The sequence below is a fragment of the Candida metapsilosis genome (assembly GCF_017655625.1).
Source record: "Candida metapsilosis strain BP57 chromosome Unknown scaffold4, whole genome shotgun sequence".
Lineage (NCBI taxonomy): Eukaryota > Fungi > Ascomycota > Pichiomycetes > Serinales > Debaryomycetaceae > Lodderomyces > Lodderomyces metapsilosis.
The window spans coordinates 718,889-744,998 of NW_027138162.1; the positions used below are offsets into that span (position 1 = coordinate 718,889).

At 38.6% G+C, this 26,110-nt stretch overlaps 10 protein-coding genes across 10 annotated transcripts; 6 read left to right on the forward strand and 4 right to left on the reverse strand. All coding sequences in view use genetic code 12, as the record gives it.

Annotated features, from left to right (window-relative positions):
* Window positions 1-2: 2 nt before the first annotated feature.
* On the reverse strand, window positions 3-1,634 carry SAS10 (rRNA-processing protein; the record flags this gene model as incomplete). The annotated part of the gene is made up of 1 exon (XM_067692705.1): window positions 3-1,634. One exon carries the CDS (start codon window positions 1,632-1,634, stop codon window positions 3-5), a length of 1,632 nt encoding a protein of 543 aa, XP_067548107.1.
* A 128-nt stretch (window positions 1,635-1,762) lies between these two features.
* On the forward strand, window positions 1,763-2,995 carry RPC53 (DNA-directed RNA polymerase III subunit; the record flags this gene model as incomplete). The annotated part of the gene is made up of 1 exon (XM_067692706.1): window positions 1,763-2,995. One exon carries the CDS (start codon window positions 1,763-1,765, stop codon window positions 2,993-2,995), a length of 1,233 nt encoding a protein of 410 aa, XP_067548108.1.
* A 97-nt stretch (window positions 2,996-3,092) lies between these two features.
* I9W82_003712 (MutS family protein) lies at window positions 3,093-5,521 on the forward strand (the record flags this gene model as incomplete). The annotated part of the gene is made up of 2 exons (XM_067692707.1): window positions 3,093-3,521; window positions 3,572-5,521. 2 exons carry the CDS (start codon window positions 3,093-3,095, stop codon window positions 5,519-5,521), a joined length of 2,379 nt encoding a protein of 792 aa, XP_067548109.1.
* A 7-nt stretch (window positions 5,522-5,528) lies between these two features.
* On the reverse strand, window positions 5,529-7,802 carry HCA4 (RNA-dependent ATPase; the record flags this gene model as incomplete). The annotated part of the gene is made up of 1 exon (XM_067692708.1): window positions 5,529-7,802. The coding sequence occupies one exon, from the start codon at window positions 7,800-7,802 to the stop codon at window positions 5,529-5,531; it is 2,274 nt and encodes a 757-aa protein (XP_067548110.1).
* Window positions 7,803-7,909: 107 nt separating this feature from the next.
* On the reverse strand, window positions 7,910-8,674 carry MED20 (Med20p; the record flags this gene model as incomplete). Its single annotated transcript, XM_067692709.1, has 2 exons — window positions 7,910-8,606; window positions 8,664-8,674. The coding sequence occupies 2 exons, from the start codon at window positions 8,672-8,674 to the stop codon at window positions 7,910-7,912; spliced, it is 708 nt and encodes a 235-aa protein (XP_067548111.1).
* A 141-nt stretch (window positions 8,675-8,815) lies between these two features.
* On the forward strand, window positions 8,816-11,170 carry I9W82_003715 (Elongator subunit; the record flags this gene model as incomplete). Its single annotated transcript, XM_067692710.1, has 1 exon — window positions 8,816-11,170. One exon carries the CDS (start codon window positions 8,816-8,818, stop codon window positions 11,168-11,170), a length of 2,355 nt encoding a protein of 784 aa, XP_067548112.1.
* Window positions 11,171-11,384: 214 nt separating this feature from the next.
* Window positions 11,385-12,479, reverse strand: I9W82_003716 (uncharacterized protein; the record flags this gene model as incomplete). The annotated part of the gene is made up of 1 exon (XM_067692711.1): window positions 11,385-12,479. The coding sequence occupies one exon, from the start codon at window positions 12,477-12,479 to the stop codon at window positions 11,385-11,387; it is 1,095 nt and encodes a 364-aa protein (XP_067548113.1).
* Window positions 12,480-18,019: 5,540 nt separating this feature from the next.
* I9W82_003717 (uncharacterized protein) lies at window positions 18,020-18,937 on the forward strand (the record flags this gene model as incomplete). Its single annotated transcript, XM_067692712.1, has 1 exon — window positions 18,020-18,937. One exon carries the CDS (start codon window positions 18,020-18,022, stop codon window positions 18,935-18,937), a length of 918 nt encoding a protein of 305 aa, XP_067548114.1.
* A 394-nt stretch (window positions 18,938-19,331) lies between these two features.
* Window positions 19,332-23,863, forward strand: I9W82_003718 (uncharacterized protein; the record flags this gene model as incomplete). The annotated part of the gene is made up of 4 exons (XM_067692713.1): window positions 19,332-20,705; window positions 20,906-22,223; window positions 22,281-22,352; window positions 22,503-23,863. 4 exons carry the CDS (start codon window positions 19,332-19,334, stop codon window positions 23,861-23,863), a joined length of 4,125 nt encoding a protein of 1,374 aa, XP_067548115.1.
* Window positions 23,864-24,169: 306 nt separating this feature from the next.
* Window positions 24,170-26,065, forward strand: EMP70 (Emp70p; the record flags this gene model as incomplete). The annotated part of the gene is made up of 1 exon (XM_067692714.1): window positions 24,170-26,065. One exon carries the CDS (start codon window positions 24,170-24,172, stop codon window positions 26,063-26,065), a length of 1,896 nt encoding a protein of 631 aa, XP_067548116.1.
* Window positions 26,066-26,110: the final 45 nt, after the last annotated feature.

The following is a 26,110-nucleotide window of genomic DNA, read 5'->3' on the forward strand; positions in this document are numbered from 1 at the left end:
ATCTATACAAGCTTAACTGATCTTGATAATCCTTTCTTGATACCAGTCTTTTCACCTTCATAAGGACCTTTACTCTTTTCACTATCATAAACTTGTCTAACTGATTTGAGTTTCTTCTTGGCAGTCTCGTATTGCTTTCTCTTTTTAACTCTTGAGTTTCTGTACTCCTTCTTACGGTGAGGCGTGAGACCTTTGTTTTTGAGGATTTGATAGTTGATTGCTCTCTTTCCGTCTTGTCCAACTTCCTCTTGTAATTCAGCCAATTTTCCTTCTTTGGCTGCTTTGACAGCTGCTGCATGCGCAAGTTTCCTATTTGCCGATTTGAGCTCTTTGTTTTGTTTGAGGGCATCGTAATACCCATTATCATCCTCATCCCAGGCATCATCATTAACTTCACCTTCCTCGTCTTCGTCAATATCCTTCTTTTCAAGACCTCTCTTTCTTGCTTCTTCAATCAACTTTTGTTGTCTTTCATATAACCTCTCTTTATATGGGACATCCATATCACCAGAAGTATACTTTTCCCTTTGTGCCGCTGCTTTGTCGATTTTAGCGGTGTAAAATCTCAAAGTCTTTTTACGACGTGTCTTGTCCTCCATATCGATATCATCAATGTCTGCCTCGGTAAAGTCATCTCCTGTTGGTTGGTGAGCCCGCCTGATAACCCTCTTTTGATGAATATCAATATTATGACTAGGACGCTCCTCTTCTTCATCCACATTCTCAACTAACTGGCCATCATCTTGTTCCTCTTTCGCATCAACAAAATCATCCTCGTCAATATCGCTCGAGCTAGTTTCTCTAGTGATTTCCGTAGTTTGTTCCTTGATTTCCAATGGAAGCTCATTTGCTTGACGCCATACCTCCCTAGAACTCAATATCGACTCCATTACTGGATGGTCCTTCATAGAGACGAACCCTTCTCCATTTCGGAGATTGTCAACAAATATTGCCATATATGATGTGATCGATGCCAAGTAACCTGATAATGCGCCAACTTTGATTTTAGTACACACATTTTGATCCAACAGCTTCAACTCATCGAGCTTTGGTTGTAGCTCCTCCAACTCTTTCATCAATGGTATAAACTCTGGGAACGACTGTTTGAGTAATTTTAACCTTTCAGCGTCATCAAGGGATTCGAGGTTGGTTGATGTATCGATAACAACTTGCGAAACAACAGTGTCTTTTGTATCAAAAGTATCCGCTTTCTTTTGCCAATCCTCTAGTATCTCGTCATCAACATAGTCGTCCATTTCCAACTCTTGCAAATGCTTTCTTTGTTGTCTCAATGCTTCCTCTGTCATTTGCTTCGAGTCCTCATCATCACTGGCGTCATCTCCACCATAATAATTTTGTCTACCACCCCAACCCTTCTCTTCGTCGACATTGTCAACGTCTTCGTCTTCATCTTCCTCTTCGGAATCCTCATCATTCTGTTCATTCTCATCATCGTCGTCATCACTATCATCTGATCCCATGACCTCTTCTTGTGAATCTTCATCTTCAGATTCTCTACCTTGGCCATACTCTCCCGCCTGGTCTAGTAATATCTTTGATCTATTTTCATTAAAAGCATCAACTTCGTCTAAGTCGGAGTTGTCCTCGGTGGTGGTCTTTGCGTTCCTTGCCATTACGGATGATTCAAAGTTGCAAAATAAACCTCATCTCAAATCTTCAATTTTAATTTTTCTAATGTTTTTTTTTTTTTTTTCTTTTTTGGTTTGATCTTTTACATGTCCACCAACAATTGCATCAAATCATGTCCAATCGTTTAGAGTCATTGAATTCGAAAAAGCCTTCTAGTTCACCAGCACCGAAGCCTGGTCTCAAATTTAAACCCAAGGTAGTGCAAAGAAAGTCAAAGGAAGAAAGAGCCAAAGTTGCACCACAAGTTAAACAGGAAGTACAACGAAATGCATCAACCAGAGGTCGCGGAGGAAGTGCGAGAGAAAGGGGTCGCGGTGGTCGTAACAATTACGCCGGAACCCACATAGTGACATCAGGACCATTGTCTGCAGGTTCTGTTTCCATCGGTAACCTGAGTGGAAGCAAACTAGGGCTAACAGCTGATTTGGTATACAATAGCAATGGTGAAAGTCTGTCAACTCCTGATTTTATCAACAGCTTGAAAAAGAAAGAAAATAGGTCAGTGTCTCCTGCTGGAGGTGACTCTGATGAGGAGGAGGAGGATCCAACAAAAATAAACATGACAAAAGAGTATTTATTTGAGGACGATGCGACGGAATTGTTTCCATTTAGACCATTTAGGGATGATGGTATCCGAAGAGAGGATATTGCTAATGAAGAGCAACCATACGCTATAAAAACAGAACCCATAGACTCTGCAGAGAGTACTCCTGCGGTGATATCATTAACTGAAAGTCGAGAGGCGACGGTTAAAAGTGAAGCCATTGAGGATAAGATAGAATTAATCAAGGAGAATAAAGCTAAGCTTGAAAGTAAGATAACGCAGAATGACCTGATAGCTTCAGACGAAGCCAGTAAGTTAATTGCGGACCACGAGCAAGTATTGGACATTTTAGCCGGCAGTTTCAAGAATTTATCGACGCGTGAAAAGGATGATGATCAATACGTTCTCTTTCAACTTCCACAACACCTTCCAGCATTCACACGGGAAAAGAGTTTGGTGAAACCGGAGCCAGGCACGGTCGAAGAGCTGCAGTCTGAGACAATCACCCGATCACTGCTTGGAACCAGTACATCTACATTGCGTGGCGAGATTGGAAAGATTAACATTCATCAGTCAGGTAAGATAACAATTGACCTTGGTAATGGTGTCAAGTTGAATGTGACTAAAGGTGCTCCAACCGACTTTTTACAAGAGTTGAGTATAGTCGATGTTAAAGGAGGACACCACTCAGAGGACGACGATGTGGAGATGGTGGACGATGAAGGTAGAGATGTGTTTGGAAAGCTTATACGCTTGGGTGCTATTACAGAAAAGGTCATTGCTACTCCATGTATTGAATAAGAAATGGTATGTGTAGGAAGAATACACGAAATAGGTGCGAATTTGGTTGTAAAAAAAAACATTACAGCTTTACCACACACACACACAACATTGGCAAATGTCAGCAATGGATGAAGACTTAAACTCAATCACTCAAGAGATATCATTCCAAGTTGAGCTGAAAAAGATATTGTCATTGGACTATTATAGGTCCAATTTGGGTGTCACTTGTTTGGATGTTGAGAATAGAAAGTTGTATGTGTATGAGGATATTGAAGTGAGTTATCCAAATACTTACGTGGAGGCAATTGTTGATGATTTAGGGCCAGATGTGGTATATGTGTCGTCACGTTGCACGGAAGGCATGATAGCTTATGTGAGAAGTTTGGAAGTGGAACGCAATGCCTCGGTCTTTGTCAGAATTGTGTCTGATTACACAAAGTTTGATCTCGAGGGTTTAGCCCAATCGTTTGAAAGGTATGCTGGCACTGCTAGCTCGAGGTTGTTTATGAGTGTGGCATTGAAATCTTCGAGTTACAATATTTCCGTAAGTATGCACTCAAGTGAGGTAAGAAGTTGTATACTAACGAGCCATAGATGGGCACACTAAATGCTATGTACCTTGGAATATCGGACTACGTCGATTCTGTATGCTTGGCAGAGATGGTTGACACAGTTGAACCTTGCAATTTTAAGAATATCATGTTTGTGGATACTGATCTGTTGTATGCTCTTCAAATCGTGACGGATCCGCAAATGAAAAGCTCTGGATTAAAGGGTTCACTGAATAGTTTGTTTGACTTTTTGAATCATACGGTCACCAGAGAGGGATATTTGCTTCTTCGTGACTGGACAAGAAAACCTTTAGCAAACTTGCAACTTATCAGAGAGCGTCAAGCTGTGATAAAAGAAATATCCGCAGGTTCCTTCTCGGAGAGTCGAAAACAGATTTTCAAACTCCTAAGTCAACTCAAAAGTCTGTTTCGAAAGATTAGAAGATTGAAGGCAAATGAAATGCTTTGGAATAGTTGGAAATCCTTGCTTCAATTTTTGTCAAATTCGGTCCAGGTTGCAAAAATTCTAAGATTATACTTTACAACATCAGGTGTCGAAGTACCACCAAAATTCACGACCAGCATCTTGCTACAAGATGAAATTTTCGACTTTCAAACACTTTCTGACACCATACTACTGATTATCGAGTTGGAATCATCGGCGGAGGAAGGAAAGGTTAGGGTTTTGAGTGGGGTGGATGAAGAGATTGATCAATTGAAGGTAATCTATAATGATTTGGAGTCAATCTTGCAGGATTGTTCCCACCAATTAATGAGTATGCATAGCCAAAACTTCAACACAGTCTATATACCACAGTTGGGGTTTTTGGTGTCCATTGATATTGTGAACTCAGCATCAGACTTGAACTTGCCAACTGAGTTGGAACAAGTGTTTGTCACTCCTACCAATGCCTATTATAAATGCGACAAAGTGCATGAGTTGGATGAAAAATATGGCGATGTTCACACTCTTATCAACGATCGAGAGATAGAGATAGTACAAGGATTACAAGAGGAAGTGTTGAATTATGAAGAGAAAATCCTTGAGGTAATTGACAACTTGGTGGAATTGGATTGTTTATGCTCTTTAGCTGAAGTCTCAGCGCTACAGGAATTCACTTTCCCTACGCTAACTAATGGATTTGAGTTGAAAATCACAAATGGGCGACACATTTTATTGGAATCACACTCGAAAATGGTTGTATCTAATGATGTGGAGTATGGAGATCTGGAAAGAATGATTATTTTAACTGGTGCAAATTTCTCGGGAAAATCGATTTTTCTCAATCAAACTGCATTGATCGTGGTGCTTGCACAAATGGGTTGTGCTGTGCCAGCCATGTCAGCCGTAATTGGGGTCGTTGACAAGTTGCTAACTAGAATCCTGACGAGGGAGTGCTTGGAAAAGCGACAATCCACATTTGCTATTGATATAAATCAGATATCAAAATGCATTCATCTTAAAACCGAGAGGTCATTGGTGATTATTGATGAATTTGGGAAAGGTAGTGATTCGATCGACTCGCCAGCTTTGTTAGCAGGTACTTTAGCTTACTTCGCCTCTCAAAGTGATTGTCCAAGATGTATAGTATCCACCCATTTTTTGGAACTTTTTCGAGGCAATTTGATTGTGGATCGGATGCCTACAGGAAAGGTTAAATATTTGTCAACTCAAGTGGTTCTACAAAACGAGCAAGCAGATGCTGATATCACTTATTTGTACAAAATTGTTCCTGGTATTTGTGACAATAGTTATGGAATCCATTGTGCTAAAATATGTGGGATTCCAAAAGCCATTGTTAACAGAGCAGAAGAGATTGGTCGCAAACTTGATGAGGGAAAAGATTTAGTAAATGAGATGACTCTATTAACTGCAAATGAAGAGCAGAATTACACCATAGCTAGAGATGTGGTGATGAAATTCTTGGCTTTAGATTTCAGCGAATCAGCTCAAACTACGTGTGATATTTCAGAATTTGAGTCTATATTTTAGTTCCTAATTAGTTTATTAACTTAGCTGCTAATGATTCAAGATCTTCCAAAGTTTCTGGCTCATCGATTTCAATAAACTCATCTTTCTTTTGTTTCTTTGTCTCAGGTTCGTCTTTGAACCAAGTATTGTCTCTGGTGGTTGTCTTTTTCTCATCAAACACCATATCCCGTTCCAAATCAGGAACATCGCCCTCACTTTCAGAATAGTACTCCTCCTCCTCCTTTAATCTTCTCTCAATTTCCTTTCTCTTTCTCTTTTTCTCTTGACGTTTTTGTCTTTCCACTTCTTTGTCAGCAGCATCAGTCACCTTCATTAATTCTTGCTCCTTTGTCAAGAAGTCTTCTTTTTGCTGCTTGGCATCCCCTGCTTTAATGAAATCTTCTTCATCCTCCAACTCGTAAATTGGATGAGCTACACCATCGTCGTCAAACTTCAACTTTGTTGGGTTTCCCTTGCCAGCCAAAGATGCTTTCTTAGAGAGCGCCTTCTTTGCTTGTCTCTTGGATACTGGCAACAGCAAGTCTGGTAAATCTTCATCCTTCAACTCATGATCTTGTCGCTTCACCATCATGAAATCGTCTTCCTCCTCGTCATCATCATCATCCTTTCCACTTGCTTTGCTGTTTGTCAAATTCAAATAATGATCGGATAAAATCGTTTGATTCTTTCTCTCAAACATTCGATCATATTTAGTCTTGACTTTGGAAGGTTTTTCTTGAACTTCCCCATCAGCATCACTTTTCGATAAGGCGAGTAATTTTCTCGACTCATTCTTTTTCTCCTTGCTTGTAGAGCCTCCCTTGATCTTAATCTTTGGTGCTCCCGGAAGACCCAACGACGCTGCATATGCCTCTGCTGGTAAGCTTTCCACGTTAAACACTTCCTTGTCCTTTTGTACGTACACTGATTTAAAGTACGCAATAAAAGCCCTTTGTCCTAAATTCTTCATCACTGGGTCTTTGAAACATAATGATTGCAATTGCGGTCTGATTGATTTCTTACTTTTTTGTTTGATATTCATCAACTTTGGCTCTATATTATGAACCTTGAGTCTTTGTAAAAAGCCTTCCTCTTCACTTGGCGTGAGCATGAGTAATGATTTACCCTGTCTTCCAAATCTGGCTGATCTTCCTACACGATGAACATATGTTGCGACATCCTCAGGACAATCAACTTGAATAACCCAATCAATTGCTGGAAAATCTAATCCTCTTGCAACGATATCAGTTGCAAAAAGACAAACGTGCTGAGCTTGGGCAAATTTCATTGTAGTTTCCAACCTTGATGTTTGTTTGTTACGACCATAAAGTTTCAAAAGTGAGATACCTGGTTGAAGCGTACGGAAGGATTCATATGTATATTGGACTTGCTTTGATGAGGAAAAGAATACCAAAATTTTACTCTTTAAATGTGATTTAATAAATGACCATAAAACGTCCAACTTTTCCTCTAACGGCACCCGTACGTAGTATTGATCTAATGATTCTGGGATGGCTGACACATCTTGATCTGAAGAAGTTCCTATTCTCTTGGGATTTGTCAAGGATAATCTGGCCAAATCTTGAACGCTATCTGTAGTTGTTGCAGAAAACAACAAGGTTTGTCTGGTTGGGGGTAAATGTTTTATAATGTTATCAATCTGTTTTTTGAATCCCATATCGAGGCATCTATCTGCCTCATCCAAAACTAAAACTTGCAAGTTCGATGTTTCCATCCCTACTGCTTCATTCAAATGCTGTGAAATACGTCCAGGAGTCCCAACTAAGATATTCATCCTAGATATTCTTTCCTTTTCATATTGCACATCTTTCCCACCGGTGACCAACCCAGCAGAGAATGAATTGTATTTACCAATCTTGGCCAAGACTTCAAAAATTTGAACCGCAAGCTCTCTTGTGGGTGATACAATCAATGCTGCCAACCCATCATACTCGGTAATGTCATTCTTTATCAAAATCTCAATGACGGGGATTAGAAAAGCCAAGGTTTTACCAGACCCAGTTCTGGCGGTACCCATCAAACCATGACCTTTCAATGCTATTGGTATTGTCTTTTTCTGAATATCGGTTAAGGAAATAAATGCAGATTCTTTGAGTCCTCGTAGAGTGTTTTGAGTGATTGGGAGGTCACTAAATTGTTGCATCGCATTTTCATCTACTTGAGGATCATAGTTTTCAATTCTCTCTTTGAGCTGTTTAAGCTCCTCTTCTTCCTTTTGACGTCTTTCTTTCCTTCCTTCACGTTTGTTGCTCTTGGAACTACCTTTTGAATGTGATTTCATGGTCTCTGCGTGTGTGTCTACTGTGTTACTGAATAGAGAGGATGAAATGATTTTTTTATTTTTTTTGTGCATCTCATCTCGTATACACTGTATTAACGCTGATGTTTCTAAAAATCGAGGATTCTTGAGTATTGCCAGCATAAATCTCCATATTTGTCAGGTAAATGAGAATCCAAAACATCACTACAAACATTTCCTTCTGAAATTCCATACTTTTTTAAGATCCTTGAAATGAGGTCAGAAATGGTGGTATTCTTCATACGGATACTCTTTTCACTTATTTCAACTTGTATGAGCAACCCTTTGAAACTGCCGTGTAGAAAGATATTTGAGGTCCTGATACACAAGTTACCATTTTCTAGCTCGTAAATCTGTCCACCATCTCCTTTAACCAATTGCTTTTGGGTCCATAAACTTTGCAACTTTTGATTGACAAGAATGTCAAATGGATCGTTCAATCCTGTGGTGGCTCCCAAATCCAAGTGCTGATCTGGAATACACTCTGTTTGCAAGCCAAGTTCTGAGGCCTCCTCTTTTATCGTGCTACTGAATAGACCTACGGACCTCCCATTTATTAGGGTGGCCGTGGTCCCTGGTATATACGATGGCGACAATGTGTACATAAACTTTGATTCTGGATTTTGTGATTCCTGGTCGGCGACTTCTTTAGGGATTGCATATGGATTATTTTTGAAGATTCGAAATGCAAAGTTCCACTTGCCCTTTTTCATGGGTAAGTCATTGGCGAGTTGATCCTGAAACTGTATTATTGTATCGGGAGTCGCATTCTGGACTAAAATTACCCTAAAATAGTTAGTACCATTGAGTGGAAAGAAGATCACTTGCTATGGTTATACGTACGCTGACACCATTCTCTAGCGCTATGACTTCAGCTGGTTGTTGATTATTTGTGAGCGCTTTGTGACATAAAAAAAGAAGAAGAGAAGAACAACCAAATCTCATTGCAAAAAATTTTGAAGCCTAGAACTTAAGACCGCTAAAGCAAAGCAATAATGTCTATCACACAGGAGGCTATATTCGTGGGAGCTAATAAGCAGAATTATGTGTCTGACTACAACCCACATCACAAAACCATTGCATTTGGCGCAGGAACTTCTATTGCTCTTTGGAAACCATTAGATAAGTCCCATCGCGGAGTCTATTACACTTTAAAGAAACATACAAAGGAAGTAACTGGTGTCAAGTTTTTACCCCATAGTGAGCTTTTAGTATCAGTGGGAGAAGATCATTTTGTCAATGTGTGGAAGAGAAGTGGTGATGTTTATGAGCTTCATCAATCGCTTAGTGGCCATGAACATTCTGTGACTTGCATTGCTGAAGTTAATGAGCACATTTTCGTCACAGGTGGAGCTGACCACAAGATTATAATATGGATCTACGATGGCGAGGGGTTTAAACTAGGTTATGATTTCGAAGTCAAGTCTAATTTTTATCCCTTGTCTTTAGCCATTCAACAAATTGATGAAAGTGGCAACTACATCCTTGCCATTGGGGGTACTACAAATAACATCTACATTTACTCTTTGCAAGTCACTGGAGGCTCTATTTCAATTGACAAGAGTGCTGAATTAACTGGTCACGAGGACTGGGTGAAGACTCTTCAATTTGTGACAAAGTCAAAGTACAAAGACTATATCCTAGCAAGTGGTTCACAGGATAGATATGTGAGGCTATGGAGGTTGAAGTTGAATGATTCTATCGACGATACAGATGAAGACCCAACAAAGTTAACCTTGCTCTCAAATAAGCAATACAAGTTCAATTTTGGTGACAACAGCAGAGCTGCATTCAGTTTTGAAGCATTGATTATGGGACACGATGATTGGATTACTGGTATCCAGTGGCACCCTTCATGTAAGCACCAACCAGAAAATGATGAGTCAAAGTTGCAGTTGTTAACCTCCACTGCTGATACTGCATTGATGATTTGGGAAATGGATACTGAGTCAGGAATATGGGTATGTACAAGTAGGTTGGGAGAAATGTCCATTAAGGGTGCATCAACTGCTACAGGGGCCTCCGGTGGATTCTGGTCTTGTTTATGGTTTATTGATGACAACTCCAATGAGGAGTATGTTCTTGCGACAGGTAAGACCGGTGCAATAAGAGCATACAAGTCGGTATCAAAAGAGCCAAAGTATTTCGAGGAGACTATAGGTATTACTGGTACAGTTGGTGCGATTACTGACTTGAGATGGTCCATTGGAGGTGAATATTTTATGGCTACTTCTCTTGATCAAACAACAAGACTATATGCGCCATGGAAAAGGAAGGAGGTAACCACTTGGCATGAAATAGCTCGACCACAGATACATGGATACGATATGATTTGTTGTGATAACATCACAAAGACTAAATTTGTTTCCGGTGGTGATGAGAAAATCTTGCGTGTGTTTGAACTCACAGAGTCGGTCAGACAACACTTGAAGGCGTTGGGAGGTATTGAGATTAATGACGATAATGAAAAGCTTCCTGAGTTTGCTTCATTGCCAGTTTTGGGATTGTCGAACAAGGCAGATGCTCAAGTGCAAGAGGAAACCAAGAATGATGGTGGTGAAGAGCCTGTGCAAAATGTGGTTGAGAATGTAAACTTACCACCTACGGAATCATACTTGCAAAGACATAGTCTTGCAACAGAAATTGAAAAATTGTATGGTCATGGGTATGAAGTTACATGTTGTTCAACTTCTCCCAATGGGAAACTAATTGCTACGTCATGTAAGTCCAATAATGCCAAACATGCAGTGATACGAGTATTTGTCGTTGACAATGACTATCAGCAATCGAAGCAAGTTCTTGCTGGTCACAATTTGACTATATCAAGTCTAAAATTTTCTCCTGATGGGAAATATTTATTGGCGGTTTCAAGAGATAGACAGTTTTCCTTATGGGAGCTTATAGATGACGCCGAATTTAAATTGGTTGAACTTAATGCTAAAGCACATTCAAGAATTATTTGGGATTGCTCTTGGTTGAATGGCACTTCGTTTGTCACAGTTTCACGTGATAAGCAAATGAAGTTCTGGAAGGTTGAGGATAAGGTGACTCTTGTGAATAGTTTGAAATTGGAAGAGCCAATCACAGCTGTGTCTGTATTTAAAGGCAAGACAGATGCAAGTTTGAGCATTATTGCATTGGGGCTTGAAAGTGGTCAGATTAGTGTCTACACTACTGATGGCAATGACTTTAAACTTATTGTCTCATTTGATGAAAAGATAACTCCAGCTGATAGGATCGAGAAGGTGAGTTTTAGTAATCAAGTAGTGGACAAGAAATTGCTTTTGGGAGTTGGAAGTAAGGATATGTCGGTTAGAGTATACACCATGGAGGAGACCTTATTTAGATGATATTAGGATTACAGAGATCATCAAAAGCAAATCATAAGTTATCCATTATGTATTCCTTTCTATATACAAAGCCCTAAAACCAAAAATACCAAAATTATATATATAAATACCCCTTTTTCGTTTCCCATAAAAGTAAAATAAATCATATCATATCCCCATTAAATAAATCGTGAATGTTTTTGCAAAGCACCTTTCAAGTTTTTTTTTTTTCCCCTCACCAGTAAGAGCATGGTAATGGAACTTGATAAGCAGACCATTGTTGTGGTTGAATATACTGTGGTTGTATTGGCTGCGAATAGTAAACTTGCTGTGGTTGCGGTTGATGTTGTGGTGGTGGAAGCAACAGTTGTGATGGCAAGATGGGTTGTTGTTCCAACTTTCTTCTTTTGCAGCAGTAATCCAATGGCGTGGTTGGTGTCAATAGATAGTATGAGGAAAAGGTTGTATTGTTTTCAAGTGGTGAGCACATTGATGTGGTCAATTGTGGTGGTGGTGTGATTGAATTGACACTGATAAATGGTGGAGCCACAAATTGTGATTGCAAAGTAGGTGGTTGTTGCAATGTTGGTGGTTGCAATGTTGATTGTTGTAAAGGTGGTTGCTGTTGCTCGTATGGTTGTAGATATGGTAATTGATAAGATTGTGGTTGAGGTGGAATCATCATTGGTGTAGCAATGGCGTCCACTTCTGCAACATTACATCCGGCCAAAGATTTAAACATTGACACCGTTACTTCATCAACATCAACCATACCGCCATGACGTTCAAACAATGACCAAAACCATGCGTCATCAGACATGCCAATAAATGATAATTGAAAATCAACCGAACTTAAAAAATAAGACTCCATAGTGTTAAGAAGAGCCAAGTCGACATTGATACCTGCATATGGATAGTTCTTTGAAGTGTTGTTGATGATAATGAGCCAGGTTTTAAGCGTGTATGATTGATCATCAAATGACTTGTTGGATAATATGAGTGATGTAATAATCATGTAAATATGAGTTGGATCAATCGCCACTTCATTTACACCTCCTGCATTTTGTTGAGGTTTATCCAATTTCGTACACACTATTGAATTCTTATGATAGTGCTTGTACAAGTAATACAACGATATAATCAAATTTGTTGACGATAGTTGTGAATTTATAACTAGATTCTTGATATAAGCGCCATATCTTGCTTGGAAATGGTTATATAGTTTCATTGTGTGGGTGTAGCTTGGTGGAGGCGACTGAGGCGAAGTCGCTAGTATTACCCAAGCGAGCTTGATGTATCCGTCGATATATGAGTCTGAGCTTTTGATCATTGTTAGTCTCGAGTATTGAGGTTAGTTAGTTTGTTTCTGGCGCGAAGTTGAGACTCGATAGGCTATATGTGATTCGAGATAAGTTGTTGGTTCTGTTTTTCTTTTTTTCATTTCAAAGGAAGGCATGGTATGTATAATATATATATATATAACGTAAAGGAAAGCATTTCATTTTTTGCAGTCCTTTTAGTTTCTGTTTTAGAGAAATTTGTTGTTGTGTATTATATTGTCTTTTGGGGAGTTTTTGTGATCCCCAAGCCAAACGAAACATAAAAATTAAAATTAAATAATTAATACTTGTTGCATTTGGTAAAGGAAGCATAGTGTGTATGTATGTACGTATGTATATACACTATACACACAACGCATCGATTATTTCTTTTGTACTTTTTTTTATTTTAGGTTTTATGTACCACCAAGCAGAAGAGCTTATTGAAAAATAAATAAAAACATCCAATATGGGAAGCAAGGTGGTCGGTACAGTTCCGCACTGCACTAGAAGTGAAAATCCCTCAAGCTCCCCTGACCTTACAGTTGTATGTACGTCTCCACCTTCAGAAAAGGAAAGATTAGAGCAGCATCATAAGCAAAAGAATGAATGAAAGAACGAATGAGACCTCCTTATTGTGCAATAAATAAATAATAATAAAACAAGAAGTAAACATAAGAAAAAAAGAAACTTATATTACACTTTGAAACAGAATTTTAGGAGTAGAACAATAAAGTTGGATTGTGTTGTTGTTGTTGTTGATATTAATATTAATATTTTTTATCATCATCATTATTCAAGAAGAAGAAATAAAGAAAAAGGAGAAATAGATAAATAGTTGATTTTTAATACACAAAGTTTTGTCTAACCCTAATGCAAGAAAAGTTTTATTACTCTACGCTTACTTACATCACCAATTACGTACGAATGAAGTCATATTTTTTTTTGTTTTTGCTCTCAATTTACGCCCGCATTTGCTTTTAGATGATTTCTAATTTTAAATTTCCGGGAAGTTTCAATTTTCTTAGCCGCCAGAAGTGAACAATGAAGAGAAAAAAATATATTACAGCGTGATTTATCAAAAGCTTAAGAGTTTAGAACGTCTGTGTAATTCTGCGACCTTGCCACAGTCTTCCCGATCGAGGTTACACTCGGGTCACTTAAGCTTTATCATTTGCGGGTGAGTTCTGTTGCCTTCGCCCTCGTCCCCCGCTCTCCCTTTCCCGCCCCAACAAAAAAAAAAAAAAAAAAAAAAAAAGAAGAAGAACTCATTACTATTGACATCTCTTTTACTCTCCTACTCCATTTCAGTTTCTATTTGAATCGATTTCCTGTTTCCCAAACGATTTGTGCAATTTATTTTTTAACTAGATGCAGTACATTTTCATATTGTTGAATAAATCTGTGTAATTTTTTAGACTTTCTTTTTGTTTATTAAGCGCTGACAATTTTTTAACGGAAAGAGAAAGAAATAGAGACAGATGAATCGGTTACAAAAAAAATTTGAAACTTTGATATATATCACACGTAAATAAAAAAAAACACCCTCCTTTCTCCATTGTGAAAGGATTGGTTGTTGGATTAAGAGTATCGTATCTCATCAGGAGAGTTATCTATATAACCAAGTACTCTTATATAAGCTACACACTTGTGGTTCCAATGAACAACAGTCGTTACTAAAACTTTTCTCCTCCGTCTATCTCTCCGTTGGGGTGTTAGTAGTGGTGGTGGTGGTGGTGGTGATCTGTTTCAGTTGTAATGTGTGTTTCCGTTTGCTTAAGCTTTTAGTTCATAAAGAGTTACTTTGTGTGCCGTTTGGAACTTTTTCTCTCTCTGTTTAGTGACACAAACAACACCCAGCAAATCTAAGCTTATGCATTTAAAGTACTTTACTTACTCTTTTGTGTATAAATTAGCTTATATAATATATTAGGTAATTCTGTATATGCGCCTTCTTGTTATTTGTTTGTTTGTTCTCTCTGGTGCTGTTTTTTTTTTTTTAATTGCTTAGACGAGGAGGACAATAGAGTTGATAAAAAAAGTAAAAGAGAGGAGAGAATGTCATCTCTAACCGTAAAGAGAGAGAGAGGCTTTGCAGAGTGGAGAAAGGGAAGGGGAGATAGGTTTGTTTTCTCACCATTTGATTCACTACATTTCTGTTGATCTCTCCACTCCCAACACTTTTGAAATGTGCGACAATAGAAAAGAACCATAATTTCAGAGCAAGCATTATAAACACAACAACAACAAAATGAAACTCTCCCAAAAATGGTTACATTTTCAGAAATAAAATAAAAAGAAAATTAGATTTTACAGAAAACAATCGATTCTATTTGAGAACTAGAACTGCAAATGTAAGAAGTATGCTAATGTGTGACTTTTATTTTTGCTAATTTTAATTTTTTTTATTTTATTTTATTTTTTTTTTTTGCGACACGAAATAGAGAAAACCAGCGCGAAACTCAAGTGTTTTTTCCCGTCTTCTTTCAAGAAGAGGTACTGCTGTATATCCCTTTTGTACAATGAAGGTCCAAAATTATCTGTAACACCTTGGCTTCTTCTTTTGTGTGTCTTACAAATGGGTCATCAAATTTCCAATATACGTATAAATTTCGTTTTCCCCCTTTTTTTTTTAAAGTGCTGCGTAAATTAACTGTACGGACTTAAAAAAAACAACAAAACAAAAAAAAGACAGCATAGTTTATCCTTTCTTCCTAAGACAAAGGCTTCCCAACGCCTGGCTGTAAGAATAGAGACTGACCCCTATTCTCCTCGCCTTGGTGGCTTTTTATTCTTTTATAAGTGATATGCTTTGTACTGTAGGAGGTTAAAAAAAAAAAAGAATGAAGGAAATAACGAGATCACAATTGGAAACAATTGTTTCAATCAATATAGACAAAGAGTTGGTAGTGCGATGGGGTCCAAAACCAAACTTGTACTTCTTGTTTTTTAGTCAGTCATGAGATTTGCAGTCGATAAAAACTTCATTGTGTTTTGTGAAATGTTACACCTATACACAGGATTTGTATTTTCTCACCCGCAGCAACACAATTTTGATAAAAGGGAATGACACCGTATTCGTTCTCCTTTGATCTAGAACCTCTAGGAAACTCTATTTGGAAGAGGAGGATCATCTTCTTCGTCTTTGGAAGCGCGTCCATTGGTTCCACTGCATCCTCTTTTTTTTTGCCTTCTCCTCTTCCTAGATCGACTGATTTTCTTTAACGTATCAACTAGTTTTCTTCAAATAGCCTTTTAGATAAATTGGGCCAGAATCTTATTCTTCCGAATGTAATGCACAAAAAACAAAAAAAAAACAAAAAGCGGGAAATGTAAAATATGCGCCTTATGGCAATGCGTTACGAGCGATATTTTTTTTTTTTTTTTTTTTACTTTTTGTGTACATATTCCATTTCAGGAAACAACGGATAACCACTCGGATGTTGTAAAGAGTTGGAAAGTAGGGTAGTCTAGGCTCATAGTTGCTGTCTCGACTTTTTCTCTTTCAGCTGTCCAATTGTGTACCATATCAGAAAGAGTTGCAGTGTAAATATTTTACGCCATATTATCTGAAACGACTCTTTCAACTTTGTGTTACTTATAGAATGTTTGTCTGCATTTCTTTTTTTCTGTGCAAAAGTACACTACCAGTGGGAGAAGGGGAAGGGTAATGTGACAGAAATATAAAATAGGTAGCATTTTACAAATGCCAAAGATTTGCTTGGTTTGGAGTAATCACAGCTCTCTTTGGGTACATCCAGCTATTCAGTATAGTGTATAGTCTCCAGGAGTAGCTTTGAACAAATTTGAAGGCGATGCAAGGGGCTAAGTAGACATCGCCTCATTTTTTTTTGTTTTTTTGTTTGTTTCTTGGTGACGTATCACTTTTTTCTATTTGACTAAACCTATTGTATCACACACTCTATACAGAACCTTGCCAGATAAACAACACTATTACGCGTCTGTAACATTCCTTGTTTGGGTTAGATCTGCGACGCGATTATCTATCTTACGGTGTTGCCATTAGTAGAGTCCAAGATTCGGTGGCGATTCTATATGGGTGTCGATTCAGACCCATTGTTCACTCGATATTAATACAGCATTTCTACAGTCGGACTTAGATTTCTGTTGCTATTCATCTCTGTTGAACCTTAGTAAAGTTGTGGAAGTGACAAGCTCATTCCTCACAGCTGCATCGGGTTATAATCTCGGAGTTGGCAAACTTATTTTTTCGGATATGGTAAAAGAGTCGCAAAAGAATGGTCACACGAGGAATGTGAACAACAGCCTCAACAGAGTTGGAACTTTTTGATAGACTAGATGTAGAGAAGTATGGTCCTGTGTCTGGCTATGTGTCCGCTGCCTAGTCTAGAAATTGTTATGATAACCTTTTCTCTTTTCGCTGGATTTTGCTTCAAACTTTCTACAAAAATGTTCATTCCTATCTACGTTTCTCATCTTTGGAGCGTTGTTACTTCAGCAAGACACGTGGTGTTGGGCAATAGAGGAATAACCACACACAACCAAGATTCCATACAGTCAGGCTATTATAAAGCTTCTAGTTCTTATCATGTTGCAACAAGGCTCATTGGAATCCCCACTTGTTTCATGTTTCAAAATACCACACGTTTATCTATACATTCCTCTAATTGCTTAGCCTGGCTTATTGTTTTTACTGTTTCTACACATCCCTATTGTTTTTATCTGTGTCTACAACACGAAAAATATATGCTGACAGTACAACGGTTTTGTTTCCGATGCGCGGAAATAAAATTTTGTTTAGTCCCGAAATTTCAGGTTAACATGGCTGGCTGGCTGTCCAAAAGCCCTGCATTTTCAAAAGCCTACCGGGCTGAAAATGTAAACATACGGACCTTGATTTGGATGACCTTAGAGGATGCAGTCAATTTAGGGGTGTCGGATCACCTCAGTAGAATGATTCATATTCGGTAGGTGTTTATTCTTAGTTTCTCATTTGTGCTCTATCGCAAGGTTGCACTGCCACAAATTACAATTGAGTGAGTGAAATTGGTCTGAGTGATCAGATACATCACTGTCGTGGACAGCTCATCAGCCCTGTTGTACACTACACTGTCACTTAAGTCACGAGGCAGTAAATCTAAAGCCTCCTTCCATTTCACCTGGCCCGTGTGTGTTCAAATACGTCATTTCAAAAAGAGTTCATTTTTTTGTTTGCTCTTTCGAGAGATTTTGTGCATTGTTTCTATGCGAAGAATAGAAGAAAAATAAAATGATTTATAATACTTCTAAAATTCTATAGTTTTGCAAAAAATTTTCAAAAAACGACTACTACTCTTCCATCGGCAACTCGCAGACCACTAAGTAAAGAGTTGCAGAGCAAGATCACAAACACAACTCTCAGAAGGGGATCTCAAAAAATATGTCAGAAGTGAAAACAAAAAAACCTTTTGTAAGGTTCCAGGTCATCCATTACTACTTGCTTCCAATTGTTGCATTGGTTGTTTGGTGGGGAATGTTGATTGCTATGCTCATTTGTTGGGGTGTACAAGGAAGACCAATTTATAAATTTATGCATGGAGAATACCAGGACCCAGTATACTTGTCTGATATAGGTGCTACTAATTTGCAACCGTTGTTTATTAGTTGTGCTGGTTTCCAAGCCATCTTTTTCGTTGGTACGTTGGCTGCTGGTATGTTTTTGAGGAAAACTCATAGAATTCAACCATATATAACCCATCACCAGCCTAGACTAGCCATTGCCAGTATCATCTTGGCCATTATTGGACAATTGGGTATCCTATTTGTATCAATTTTCAACACAAAGAATTTCCATGCTGTACATCTTACTATGGTGGGAGTCTTTATTGCCTTTATTTTCTTTTCTTGTTGTTGTGACTTTGGAATCAGTTATGTATTTGGAACAAAGCCAGATTTATTAGATCCAATCCACGATACTGTCATTTTTGGAAAGTCACGTACAAGTAATTTATACTTTTTCAGTTTTGTTACAAAGATTATATGGCTAGTGGTTGCAGTTGTTCTTGCTGCTGCTTTCGGTTACTACATGAAGCATGGCAACAACTCCTTGTCTGCCAAATTTGAGTGGTGTATCTGTTTCTGGTACGGCTTTTTATTGATTCTTTGGAGCATTGATATGATTCCAAGTGCAGTGAGGAAATTCAGATCAAAACATCCAGAATTGTACCAAACAAACCAATACGATTACGAGAAACAACTAGAGGGATCGAAGTGGGAGAATGATTTGCTGAACCATGCAAGACAACCATCGTCAGATGTTGAAGACCACCCAACATTTGTCAATTCACCCATTATGCAAAATCAACACTTGGCTCAGCAGCAATATCCTCCTCCACAGCAAGCTGATATTCCAGCTAATGCTGCATATGCAAGACAGCAGCCAATTGCGGAAAACTATAATAACTCCGCTGCTTACACGCCTGCTCCACAACAAGCTTACACTAGATAGACAAACCCCCTTTTTTTTTTTGCTAAATGATTGCTTTTTCTTCTTTTATAGTATTTTGTATTTATATCATTGATTTTTGGATTGATTTGCAATGTAGTGCTTCTCTATCAGGCTGAAAGCGCCATCTAGCCGCTTTAGGAGTCGCCTTACCACCGGCATTTCAATTCCGCCAGAGCGATACTAATTTTATATGGCGTCATGTGACCAATTAAAAAGTTAGACACAATCTTTAGATTTGACATAAAACTTTATAGATTGGATCAGAAATCACCCCGCATTATTGATCTATTAGCAAAGAATGGGTCTAAAGTGGCGGAAATTGGCTATATGGGCCATTATATAAAGATGAGTCTGTATAAGCTTGTCTGGCATTTTGCTCCTCATGGAGTACTCAATGTCAACAGAAGAAAAGCCTACTACATTGCAACCTGCTACCACAGTTGAACCAGATGAATTTGGTACGGCAGTGACACCAGTCAATTCAGATGACTCTTTCAAATCCATCAATGGTCTACATATGCTTGATGATCCACCAAATTTCCCATCTGGATTCCATTTGAAGGCGATAATGACGGTAGCTGGATCATTTTTGGGGCTCATTGGTGCTCTTGGGTTTGTCAATGCTGCGGGTGTCATACAATCTTATGTGTCTGAGCACAGTCTTAAAGATGAAGCTTCAACTGCCATTAGTTGGATATTCTCATTATACAGCTTCTTTGCCTTTGGAGCATTGCTCATTTCAGGACCAGTGTTTGACAAGTACGGATGTAAGATGCCGATCATGGGTGGTGGAATTGCCATGTTCTTGGGACTACTTGCCACAAGTTTCTGTCATCGAGTATGGCAGTTTATCTTGGCTTATGGGTTTCTTGCTGGAATTGGAGCAGCATTCACCTTTGGACCATTTATTGGTGTCCTTAGTCATTGGTATTGTACCAAAAGAGCAATTGCTTTGGGCACTTCCTATAGTGGAGGAGGTGTTGGAGGGGTCATTTTCCCGCTAATATTTCGATCTCTTTTCCCTAAAATTGGGTTTGGTTGGTCAATCCGTGTGGGTGCATTTTTATCGTTGTTTCTCTTAGCAGTTGGATGGTCAATGGTAACCAATAGAAAAGAAGGGTTTAGTGAGGTTGGTGATGGTGGAGTCATTAAAGAAGTGTTCAACTCTATTGATTTAAAAATTGTCTACAAGAACCACCTATTTGGAATAATTGTCTTGTGTTTGCTTTTCAATGGGTTGGCTTTTTTAATCTCCATAGTTGAACTACCCCTATACGCCACTAATAGAGGGTTCTCTGATAGTGATGCATATTTACTAGTTGTCGTTTTCAATGCATTTAGCATCCCTGGACGTATAATCCCTAGTATTATGGCTGACAAGTGGCTTGGCAGATTCAATACATTTTGCTTGATTAATTGCTTTTCATTGATCCTATTCTGTGTGATTTGGGTCCCATTTGGTCATCATTTGACTGCATTGTTTGTGTTTGCTGGTGGGTTCGGGTTTTCTAGTGGATCAGTGCTTAGTCTTTCAGCGAGCCTAATTGCTTCTATTGTCAAGACAGCAGATGTTGGTAAAGGGTTGGGAACTGCTTATTTTGTATTGTCATTTGGTGACTTGGTGGGGTTGCCCATTGCCAGTGCTATAGCCACTGGGTCCCATGCCAGTTTCGACCACTTGGTATATTTCTTGACTTGTTGTGCATTTGTTGGTGCTATTGTAAGCTTTATTGCAAGGTACATGTACGGAGGATTTAACCTTAAGAGAGTGTAAGTAGTAGCTTTAATAGAAGTGATAAACTCAATGATTGTTAGGTATTATCGCAGCCGGTAGCGCTTTCGCGCTTAAAATGGAAATGTCTCCATCCAAAACTTTCTTTCCTTTTCTAAAATACAATTCTTCAATCCACAATGGGAAATGACCAATATGTCTGTGGCGAATGTGAAAATCCCGTCAAACTAGATGAGAGCTTGCAACGACTCAACCTGTCACAGCTTAACTCAATGATCAATTCAAAGCTGAACTTCCATGTCCACGTTGAAGACCAATTGGATCCGCGAGATTACTTATCTATCGACAAGTTACAGCTCTATGATCAGCTTCCGAAACAAGCAAAACCTATACATTACAAGAGCTATATTGACAGCGAGGATGAGGATAGTGATGAAGAAGCCAATTTTCATTTAGCACGATCAAACACTAGTTCGGATATGAATTCATATTTAGTAGTGGATGACGAGCAGCAGGCAAGTCAAGCAGAACAAGAACCACCTGAGGAGGAAGAATTTGAGCTTAGATTATCGAGCCGTATCAAGGTGTTGGAAACGATCTTTAATATTTTATCAAATACTCAGAATATTGATCATCCACTAAGTGAGGACTGTGCCAATTTGCTACTAGAAAACTATCAACTCAAGTTTGACCAGTCACAAAAGGAGAAGGATCAGTATGTGGCATTCTTGAGGAAATTGAAAATGCAAGATCAGAAGTTGAATTTGTATCAGGAAAATGGACAAGTGATGGAGGAGCACCTTGAGGATGATAATCTTGAGCAGCTGTTAAATGAGTTTAAAAGCTTGACTGAATTGGAGAAGCAAAGACTTGGCGAGTTGAAGGAGTTGGAAAGTACTCGACGAGAGTTGGAGTTGCAGTTGCAAACAAATAAAGAAGAGTTAGCGTCAATTCAAGGTAAAGTGGATGATATGCTACGGCTAAGAAATGAGCTTCAACTAGATCTTGGTGATAAGCAGACAAAGTTGGAGCAGCTCAAAGCATCATACAATATACACTTGAACCACATTGATAACCTACGTAGTTCCAACATTTACAAGTTGATGTTTGATATTAAAATTGATGAGAAATATGCCATGATTAATGGGTTTCGCATAGGTTACAAGATTGTATTACCTGAGGTCAATGCTGCCTTGGGACAAATTGTGTTACTTCTCACATTGATTACAAAACGTCTTGACCTTAAATTGGCAAACTACAAGTTGGTTCCCATGGGGTCACAATCACATATTGTCAAGTTTACGGACTCTGAAAATGGCACTCGTCAGAAAAAGATACTTAATTTATACTCGTCAGATGAATTCACACTAGGCCGATTGTTCAATTTTAACAAGATGGATGTGGCAATGATTGCATTGTTGGAGATTGTTGCATTAATTGAAATGCAATTGAAAAAGATTGATAGTGAGCTAGAGTTGCCTTTTAAGATCTACAAAGATACAATTGGTGGCAAGAGTATACGGGTCACTTCCAATTCCGAATGGACTCAAAGTTGTAAGAATTTATTGACTTGTTTGAATTGGATCTTGACATTTATCAGCGCCCATTGAGATTCAAGAGCTTACCCAGATGGACTTGCTCCTCGGTTAATTGGAGCATACGTCATGGAACCCCTCCTCAGTGGTGACGTCTGGTGGCGGTATACCGAGAGGGTGACGTAAACTTCCTTAAGGGTCGTGCACAATTTGCCAATTTTGGTTGCAAAACTGCACTCTCCCACTTCACAAGAAACTGACAACAAGTTCGACGCCTTTCTTTATTCATCATCAATAGCATCCATCCTTTGGCTTGTCACTTTAGATCCACTAAGTATGATTCAATCAAGGAGCTACCTTATGGAGAGTCACATACGCGACACCAGTCCCGTACGAAAGTATTCCTGCTCTGAAAACACGTCAATGGAGCTTGAATCAGGGTCGTTTAGTATTGACGTTGACAACACGCCAACTAGAGTCAATTATCCACCTTTGGGAGAGTATAATCACTGCATCATGAAGAAGTCGAATTTTAAAATCATCAATGAAGGTATGATTCCTAGAGTTTTGCCAGAACCACGGGCTGTCGACGCAAATGGCGCCCAGCTGTTGCAAAACACAACAACAACAACTGCGACCACCCCAAATGTCAACTTGATTTGCAGCTCACCATTGCTTTCTAGGTTGGATCTGAATTCGAAGAGGAGCTCGCCTATGGTATACGGTTTGCCGGATGATTTTACAAAATCTAATGAGGTGTTTAGACAAGTGTATGGATCCAGCTCATTCACTGAAAGCTCTTTTATTCGTCGAAACTCGAGTGTTAGATCAAAATTGAATCAAGATTGTACTAATGAGGATTGCTCAGAATACATCAATGGCCTGATTCCAATGGTAAACACGAGTGCCAAAAGAAGCAACGCATCTTCTGTTATGAGTATTGAGCTGATTATGAATCCAGCCTCACCAAAGAAGGTAGAGCATTACCAGAACGAACATTATGGTGTTACGTTGAAAACTAAGCTGATCGACAATTTAGGTTATGGAAAAGAGTTTGATGCTTATTGGAGAGATGATGAAGACGATGAAATCAACGAATACGATCAATTTATTGTCACTATCAAATTACCAAGTAAACTTGAAAGCGAAAATGTCGACAATTTCCAATCTGTTGCCGCCTCCTCCAAGAAGTCATCAAAGAGGCATACTACTGGCAAGAGAAGAAAGCGTCAAACTGTTAGCAGCTCCAAGTACCGCGGTGCCAGGGTCTCAAAGAGGAAGCTTAAACAGCAAAATTCGCTGAGATCTAATAAAAGATCCCGCGGCAAACGATCCAAGGAAAAGATGTCTGACCAAGAGTATCTCCCTCCTGAGGAGTCGGTGAATTCAGAGTCCAAAACACGCGTGAAAGCAAACTATGGTGCCGTTGCAAACAAGAAACCGATTGTGAGATCCAGAAAAGGCTGCTGGACATGCAGAGTTCGTCACAAGAGATGTACCGAAGAACAGCCACAATGTGCTAATTGCAAAAGGTTAAAGTTGGTTTGCGATTATTCTGAAATTCGTCCTGATTACATGATTGATTTGAATTTGCAGGCGGAAAAGTTGATTGAAATTAGAAAGATTACTGATAAGATCAAAAGGCATGGGAAAAAGTAGAGTTGCTGAAATCTTTCCCTTTTGCTATCCATTTATAGAATATAGCTAATGAGTGAATGAGTTTTACATGTGCCCCATTGTAGTACCTCTTTGATGTTACAACGTGTCTTTATTGTTGTTGTTCTCATAAGCCTTTGTTCTCGGAGGTGAAAAAGAAAAATATTTTTCTTCTTCTTCCACCAACGCCTGAGAAAAAAAACAAAAAAAAAATTATACTCAACGTCACTGTTCCTGAAAACTTTGTAACGAGAGATCAACTAACAGTTCCCATCTGACCGACACAAACCACAAGTGTTATATCAATCAATGCTAGATTTCCTATTACTTGCACTAACGCTATTCAGCGTCAGTAGTGCGTTTTACTTGCCTGGAGTTGCACCTACTGATTACAAAGAAGGTCAATCAATCCCATTACTCGTGAACCATTTAACGCCAGCATTACATCATTCGTCGCAAGGTAAAGGACCCCAATCAACTTATGTCTACTCTTATGACTATTACTATCCTAAATTCCATTTCTGTCAACCTGAAGGAGGTCCAGTCAAACAACTGGAATCATTGGGATCAATTATATTTGGTGATCGTATTTTCAACTCACCTTTTAATATTGAAATGTTGAAGGAGGTTAGTTGTCAAAAATTGTGTACTTCAACGTATCCAAAGGGAGATACCGTGTTTGTCAATAGAAATATCAGAGCTGGTTATACTTACAACTGGCTTGTTGATGGATTACCAGTTGCGAGAATTATCAAAGATTTAAGGACCGACTCAAACCTTTATGGCACTGGGTTTGACATTGGAGCTATTGACCATGACAGCAAGGCGGTTTTGTTTAACCATTTCCACTTGAATATCGAGTACCATGAAAAGGGTGATGGTAAAAATTATAGGGTTGTTGGTATTACTGTTACACCAGATTCATTGGATAGGTCTGCATTGCCAGAAGATTCAACACTGGAAGCATTGTGCTCATCTGATTTGAAGCTGGTATATTTGAGTAAAACTGATGACACGCAAGTGTTGTTTACATACTCTGTAAAGTTTGAAAAGAGTGACACTGCATGGGCTACTAGATGGGATAAGTATTTGCACGTGTACGACCCCAAAATCCAATGGTTCTCCTTGATCAATTTTTCTTTGATTGTGTTGATTTTGGGTATTGTTATTGCCAATATCTTGGTGAGAACTTTGAAGAATGATATTGTCAAGTACAATGAGGTCAATTTGGATGATGATATTACCGATGAAAGTGGATGGAAATTGGTTCATGGTGATGTTTTCAGACCACCACCACAAAGGTTATTGTTATCAGTGCTTGTTGGAAGTGGTGCACAAATCTTTTTCATGATTTTCGTCACCATTTTCTTTGCCTTGTTTGGATTGTTGTCACCATCAAACAGAGGAGCATTGTCGACCTTCTCCTTTATCCTTTACATCTTGAGTAGTTTCGTGTCGTCATATGTGTCTGGTTACTTGTACAGATTCCTTGGTGGCGATAATTGGAAGTTGAACTTGCTCCTTACTCCAGTCCTTGTACCAGGTATTTTATTCGGCGTGTTTGTCTTGCTCAACTTCTTTTTGATTTCGGTTGACTCATCTGGTGCTATTCCAATTGGAACAATGATTGCCATTGTTGTCATTTGGTTTGTCATTTCTATCCCATTATCAGTTATTGGATCAATTGTAGCTTCAAAGAGACCATTGTTGGATGTTCCAGTTAGAACCAATCAAATCCCAAGACAAATTCCACAACAACCATGGTATTTGAAACTGATTCCAGTCACTCTCATTAGTGGTATTTTCCCATTTGGTTCAATTGCAGTTGAAATGTACTTTATTTATTCATCCTTGTGGTTCAACAAGATTTTCTACATGTTTGGCTTTTTATTCTTTTGCTTCCTTTTGATGATTATGACTACGGGTTTAATCACGGTGCTTATGGTTTACTATACATTGTGTTCAGAAAACTACAAATGGCAATGGAGGTCCATGTTTATTGGTGGTGGATGTGCTATATACGTGTTTATTCACTCAATATTCCTTACTGGAGGTGAGAAATTGGCTGGATTGACGTCATTTGTGTTGTACACTGGGTACTCGATTGTCATTTCATTATTGGTGTTCCTTTGTTGTGCAAGTGTTGGATTCATTTGTAGTTTATTCTTTGTGAGAAAGATCTATAGTCAGATCAAGATTGATTAAAGGAGAAGCGTGAGGGGATATAGAGTTTGTATACTTACATAAAAA